Source organism: Dama dama, chromosome 13 (genome assembly GCF_033118175.1).
Source record: "Dama dama isolate Ldn47 chromosome 13, ASM3311817v1, whole genome shotgun sequence".
NCBI classification, from domain to species: domain Eukaryota; kingdom Metazoa; phylum Chordata; class Mammalia; order Artiodactyla; family Cervidae; genus Dama; species Dama dama.
This window is the reverse complement of record NC_083693.1, coordinates 41,259,818-41,266,786: the sequence shown is the minus strand read 5'-3', so window position 1 is coordinate 41,266,786 and position 6,969 is coordinate 41,259,818. Positions and strand designations below refer to the sequence as shown.

The window sequence follows — 6,969 nt, the reverse complement described above, 5'->3', positions numbered from 1 at the left end:
GAGGAAATAAACACTTGGGGTTTCACATCCAAGTTCTGCAGTGATGTCATCCTTAGCTCCTGCCTGTGGGGCCCTGCAGCTGGCTGCACCCCAGACAGCTTCAGCTGCTCAAGTAGGAGGACTGCTTTCCTTCTCAGCCCTCACGCCGCCTGTGGTGTCGGGGAGAGAGAGAGTAGACACAGGGGCTTGGGCAAGGGTGCCCGGAACAGGTCTCACCCAGGCCCAGCTCCTTGCCCGCTGCTGCAGGTCTCTCAGTAGCTGCTATTGCCCCTCCGCTTGGCCCCAGACATGAAACTGTCCAAGGGCGTCAAGAACCCTGTGTTCTATGGGCAGCAGCCAGAGAAAAAGGTGCCAGTGTCCTCAGGGCATGAGATAAAGCAGATCCCTGTGGTCCTGGCGATGCTCAAAGGTGAGAGCAGACCCCTGACCTGGGCTTGCGCTCATTCCTCTCTCTGAAGAGTGGCTGAAGGTGTCCTAACCTTGCAGCCCTGCCTCTTACAAAACCCCTTCAGGCTCTTCTCAAAGCCACAGAAGATCTGCACTTCCAAGCTAAACTCCACAAGCAGAATTAACTGCTGGGAATTTGGGGAGGGTGGTGGGAAGGGGTTTGAAGTGAGGCCAGTTTTGGAAAAAGACTAAGGATTCAATGGCATCTTTAGTCCATATTAGCTTTCCTCACTTCGCTTGAGTCTTACTCTCAACTGAAAGCAGACAAACTAATTCTTACTACATTGTTGATGACTGGCTTTTGCTGTACGTGGGGGTTGTTTAGTATGTGATTAAATGTTTGGGCTCTGTTGGCTGATGTCTTAGAATTTTCATAAGACCAGCTTGTGTGACTTTGTGTGAATTGATATTTCTATTTCAGTTAGAGGCTGAACATTTATAAGATAGGAAAAACAAGAATATGTATCTCACAGAGTTCTTGAGAGGCTTAACTGAGATAACCCATAGAAAGTGCTTAGCATAGTGCTCGGCACAGAATAAGTTCTCAGTTACTTGTAACTATTACTTTTCTTATTATGCATTGCCTGTCCAAGAGAAATTGCATTTTATCTAGGAACATTAATTTTCCCCAAAGGAAGCGGCTCGATAGTGGGATTTGTGGCAGTGTGACATTAGGAGGAGCAAAGACCCCAGTGTTCTTGTTTTTTTTTTTTTTAATATTAATTTATTTGGCTGCACCAGGTCTTAGTTGTGGCTCATGAGGTATTTAGTCGTTGCATGTGAACTCTTAGTTGCAGTATGTGGGATCTAGCTCCCTGACCAGGGATTGAACCCAGGCCCCCTGCATTGGGAGTGCAGTCTTAGCCACTGGCCCACCAGGGAAGTTCCTGCAGTGGTCTTAAGCATACCGTATTCAGGGCTTTCCCTGCCTCTGATCTGGCAGGCCCAGGCTGAGGGCTTCTCTCTCTGTGCTCACAGGTCCGGGGCCTGCCAAGTACCTCCGGCCATCCTGCACGGGCTACATAGACCATGACGTCTCCATGTTCCAGGAGCCGGCCTATACCCTGCATGCCCAGCACTCGGAGAAGCGTGAGTGCTCGCCACACCCGTTGTCCCCACGGGCGTAGGGTTATTAATATTGGATGTTTGGGGCGGTGTGAAAGGGGAGGAGTCATTACCTGTAGCCACAGGTCCCCGGGAGCCCAGGCCTGTCCTGAGTGGGACACCCAGGTGGCCTGCTAGGTCCAGAAGGAAGTCGGCAGGGGGCCAAGTTACCCGTCCCTCTGAAGGCACCTCCCAGCTGGCCCTCCTGAGGGAGCTGTGAAGTGACCTGTTGCATCCAGCGGGCAAGGCCTCCTTTCTGACTGGTCCTTGGCCAGCGCCCTTCAGTTCTGACGGCTGTGGGTTCACGTGCCAAAGCAGCTGGGCAGGAATAACTGAGGGATGGGGTGGAGGGAAGGAGGTGGGAGTGGTGGACTCAGGGCCTCCCGGATAGCTTAGAACCCCCTGGAAGGCAGGGAGCCGAGGGCCGGCGAAGAGCTGGGGCTGATGGCCACGGCTGGTGAGAGAGCAGGCAGCAGTGTGTATCTGGGGGTCTGAGATCCAGGCACCTCGCTGGGGTAACACACCCTTCTCAGCAGGGGAAACCCCGCCCTTTCTGGGGTTGGGTCTTTCTTCATTCTAATAATAGCCACCATGGGCTTTCCTGGTGGCTCAGCGGCAAAGATTCTACCTGCAATGCAGGAGCCGCAGGAGACATGGGTTCGATCCCTGGGTTGGGGAGATCCCCTGGAGGAGGGCGTGGCAACCCACTCCAGTATTCTTGCCTGGAGAATCCCATGGACAGAGAAGCCTGGCGGGCTACAGTCCATGGGGTCGCAAAGAGTCGGACACAACTGAAGTGACTTCACACACACACACACACACATGCCTGTTATTGTCACCTTGGCACCAGTCCCTGGCAGCTGTTACTTTATCTGTTCCTCTGAACAAGTTTTAGAGAATGTTAGGCCATGTGTTAAAACATCCATTTTACAGATGAGGAAATAAAGGCTCCCCAAATCCCCAAGAGCCCAAGGCATTAGGAAGGCACCCTCCATCCTTTTCTGGGGTAGGGGGGTCTTGCCTGGAGGCAGAGGCCAGACTCACCCTGGGGTGGCCTCTGGGGTGACCGGCCCTTTCCTTGGCTGCCTTGCAGGGATCATGGACATACGAAGCCCCGGGCCTTGCTATTTCTTGGATCCTAAGATAACTCGGTTTGGGATGGCCAGCTGTCCTCAGGTTCCCATGGCAGAGCACATCTCTAATCTGCGTAAGATGGGCCGGAAGAGGAAGGTCGGGGGTGGGAGATTGGGGGCTGGGAGGTTGGAGGGTGGGGGTCCACGCTTAGGGCACAAGCAGGAGCAAAGGGGTCATGACTCCCTTCGCCAGATGTGTCTGCAGATGCTGGCACCTCGGTGCAAGGTCACTTCAAGACACCCATGTCACCGCGTCTGGGTCACAGTACTTAATGTCTGGAGGCCAATGTTCCATGTATGTTGCAGGGTGATATGGTAAAAATATCACAGGGCTCGCGTTATGCTAATGAGTTCACAGACTACTGATTCCAGCACGTTTTCTTGGTGCTGTCACAGGGACAATGACAGCCAAGGGTGGCGTTCTGATGATGCTCGGGCTTTTTATATTATGAAGACAGTGTCACAATCCTGATGCCAGGATGGTGAAGTCCTTCCCCACCCTCGTCCCAGAGCCGCATGCAGGGAGGTGATGTTCCCGCCCGACGCTAAGGTGGTTATAGTAAAGTCACACCAGGCTCACCAAGACCTTGCCCCCTCCCTAGACTCGTTAGTTGGTCACCAGGAGATTCAGCCTGGTTCCGGCCCTGAGACCCCTTCCCTTCATTCGCCTACATTCAGGTCTGAGCCCCACCCCAGCGCCCTGCCATTACCACCTGGAGAAGACCCACCCGCCTGGGGAACGCAGGGCTCCTGAGTACTCCTTTGGCTTCCGGTGCCCATACCGAGTGATGGACCCCAATCCGGGCCCCAACCAGTACCAGATGCCACTCCTGCTGGGGCCCAACCTCCCTGCCAACAAAGCTGCCCCTTGCTATAGCTTGGCCCACTTGGACAAGAACTGGTTCTACAAGAATATGGCAACAGGCCCCGGACCAGCTGCATACACCCGGCCGGAGCCGTCCGTCTATCAGAACCGCGGCCCCGTCTACAGCATGGCCAAGCGCTTTGGCTACCTGGCGGACCACACACCTCGGCCTGGCCCCGGCTCCCACAATGTCCAGCAGGTCATGGTACACAAGCCCCGCCCTCCCGCTTTCACCATGGGCATCAAGCATTCGGCCCACCTATGCCCGCTGATCGTCGACGTTCGTGACTGAGGCCCCACCTGGTCACTCCCCCCCACCACCCTGTCCCCAGAAGTTATTTTTCTATACCGAATTGAGCAACTTACTCAGGTTTTAAGTAGCAGAGCTGGTGCCTGCTGTCTCCAGCACGTAGAAGGCGTTAGATAAATATTTTCATTTATTTATTCCTTGGTTTTGCAAACACAGCTGCTTTCTTTGGGCCCCGCCCTGGGTGAGGAGCTGGGGATACTGGGAGGTGTAGGAGAGGTCCTTGTCCAGGAGATGTTCTGCTGTGGCTCATCAGGGGAGACAGCTCTGTGTCCCCCAAGGAGCTCTGGGTAGAGACTCCGGGGAGCTGAGTTCCGGCCCCGCATCTGCCCCTGGAGTTCTGTGTGGCCTTGTGCAGCTCACACACCTCTCTGGGCCTCGGTGAGCGGGGAGGAGGCACCTAGGGGATGGCCAAGTTCCATCCAGCCCCTGAATTGTTTGATTCTGATCCCAGATGGTGGCCAGCATCCGAGAGAGGAGTGAGGAGCAGGGTGAGTGGGTGTGCGCACAGGAAGGAGGGGCCATGCTGGTTGGGGATGGGGGGAGGGCAGTTTTCCTGGGGGAGGAACCCCAGGAATGAGCAGAGACTGTGAGTAGCATGGAGCATATCATTGGTGGAGGTAAAGATGAAGAGGATGGCACACAGGTGGGACCCAAGGGTACAAGAGTAGGGAACCAGGGCGGGCTCAGAGGGCGGGCATCTAGGCTCTTGGAGGCTGGCCTGCAATGAGACCAGATGGTGGGCAGCTTGACGGGGACTCAGGATTTGTCCTCAGGGTGTTGGGGCTGGAGGAGATGTGGTCTTTTCAGAATTCCTTGGGCAGTGAGAGCAGGTTGGGCAAGATGGGCAGAACCTGGAGGCTAGGGATCAGCGTATGGGGGAAGGAAAGGGGAAGGGAGCTGCTGGGAGGAGGGTCTGTATGTCACATGCTGTCTTTGGAGTCACCAGTGTGTCCCCGCCCCAACCACTTAGCCCTAGTGTCTAAGCTCTAGTGTCTTAGCTCTAGTGTCTGGCAGCAGAGGAGAGGGGAGAGCTGTGAACTGACCAGTAGGGGGCAGTGTTGCCTCACTCATGAGTCCAGGCAGCGCTCAGAGCTCCCACCCCTTCTGGCTTTGCAGCTTTTGAATTGCCTGGTGCCCGCTCTCCTGCTGGTCTCTGGGGAGGCTGGGGTCTTGGGGGCTGGTGTTTGTCCTTCTTTAATTCTTGGTATCCAGATCCCCTGTTCTGATTGCCCTCATCCCTAAGACAAGCCCTTCTCCTATCTCCCCTGGCCACAGGAGATGTGGGGAGCACTGGCCCTGCTGCTCTACAGCCCCTGGAAGTGAGAAAAGGGCAGCAGGAACTGTGGAGGGAGGGGGGCTTAGGGAAGCAAGAGGGGAGGCTGAATCTGCCCCAGACCTGATGGCTCAGGCAGAGGCAAGTTCCTCCGCAGCCCCTGTCCCCGAAGCAGAGGGAGACAGGAGGAAGGGGCCACTAGGAACCAGTGTCTGATGGCTCATCCTGCGAATTTGAGCAATATGCAAGTTTTATCTTTATTTTTAAAATGTTGTTTATTCATTTTTGGCTGTGCTGGGTCTTTGCTGCTGCATGGGCTTTCTTCTCCAGTTGCCGTGAGTGGGGGCTACTCTCTCGTCACGGTGCACGGGCTGCTCACTGCGGTGGCTTCTGCTGTTGTGGAGCATGGGTTCTAGGGCACATGGGCTCATTAGTCACGGCATGTGGGCTCACGCCGTGGTTCTTGGACCCTAGAGTACTGGCTCGATAGTTGTGGTGCACAGGCTTCGTTGCTCTGCGGCATGTGGGATCTTCCCGGACCAGGGATCGAACCCGCGTCTCCTACGTTGGCAGGAGGATTCTTTACCACTGATCCACTAGGGAAGTCCAATATTCAGGTTTTAACTGAAAATGAAAATGGTATTGAAGAACTAACTTTAGGTAGAAAGGAGCAGAGACTATCTTTGGAATATTAAAAAGAAACAAACAACTGAATATTTAAAAAGGGGGGTTTGTAGAAAACCCCACTGGGGTCATTCTTGACTCTGGGCTTGAAATGTCCTCCCCTTCCCACCCCAGTGTGCAGGCCTGGGGTATTGTGTCTGTCCTATCCTCCCCACTCCTTCACAAGTCTGGTCTGGGCAGGCTTGAGAGACAGCCAGTGAGCTCGGGGACCCATCTGTCTTGCAGCAGATTAGAAAGACGTCGTTTTGCCGACAATGCCATTTATCATGGTGGCTGCAAAAATTGGTGATGCTTGGGCTGAATGTGTTGGTTGGGGGCGGGGGCTGGCAGGTGGCAGCGGCTGATGCTCTCCACTGTCACCAGGTCGGGGAAACTACAGGCCAGCCTCTGAGTAGGGGTTTTCTGATTTAATGATCAGGTCATTCCAAGGCCCTCCATTAGAAAAAAGAAGAAAACTGAGGCCCAGAGCCAGGGAAATAGCTTTGGCCAGATGACAAGATAATGGCCTGTCTCTAAATAAAGGTCTAGGCTCAGTTCATGACCAAGGTCAGGGCTCAGTGTGTGACCAGGATCAGGGCTCAGTATGTCATCAGGGTCAGGGCTAAGTGTGTGACGGGGTCAGGACTCAGAGTGTGATTGGGTTTGGTAAGCAGAGTCAGGCTCAGTTTGGGGTGAGTTATTTTAGGACTTACATAGTCTTAATATGTTATATTATATTAGGACTAAATGTTAGTTTTTACCTCTGTGGCTCGGTCTGGGGCAGACCTTCAGCCTAGTGGCCCCAGATGCTACCAGATAAGGATGGGCCAGGGCTGGGTATTTGCCCCAGAGCTAGAACTAACCCTTGGTTTGTGGTTCCCAAGGAAGGATAGCAGCCTGGAGGATTCAGTATGAATCTTTGACACATGTAGTTTTTTCCCTTCTATTTTTTGGCTGCACCATGCAGCATGTAGGATCCTAGTTCCCCGACCAGGGGAGTGAACCCATGCCCCCTGCATTGGCAGCACAGAGCCTTAACCAGTGGACTGCCAGGGAAGCCCCAGGGGGATGAAGATGTTCAAAAGAGAGATGGGCCCACAAATAATGGGCTGTGGCCTCCGGAGAAGATGAATGGGGCCTCCCTGGTGCCTCAGCCCATGAAGTGAGAGGGTCA

The 6,969-nt window shown here is 54.3% G+C and overlaps 1 protein-coding gene across 1 annotated transcript; it reads left to right on the top strand.

The window, feature by feature from the left end:
* The first annotated feature begins 288 nt into the window (after positions 1 to 288).
* CIMAP1C (ciliary microtubule associated protein 1C) lies at positions 289 to 3,841 on the top strand. Its single transcript, XM_061159640.1, has 4 exons — positions 289 to 409; positions 1,426 to 1,536; positions 2,645 to 2,758; positions 3,363 to 3,841. The coding sequence occupies exons 1-4, from the start codon at positions 289 to 291 to the stop codon at positions 3,839 to 3,841; spliced, it is 825 nt and encodes a 274-aa protein (XP_061015623.1).
* Positions 3,842 to 6,969: the final 3,128 nt, after the last annotated feature.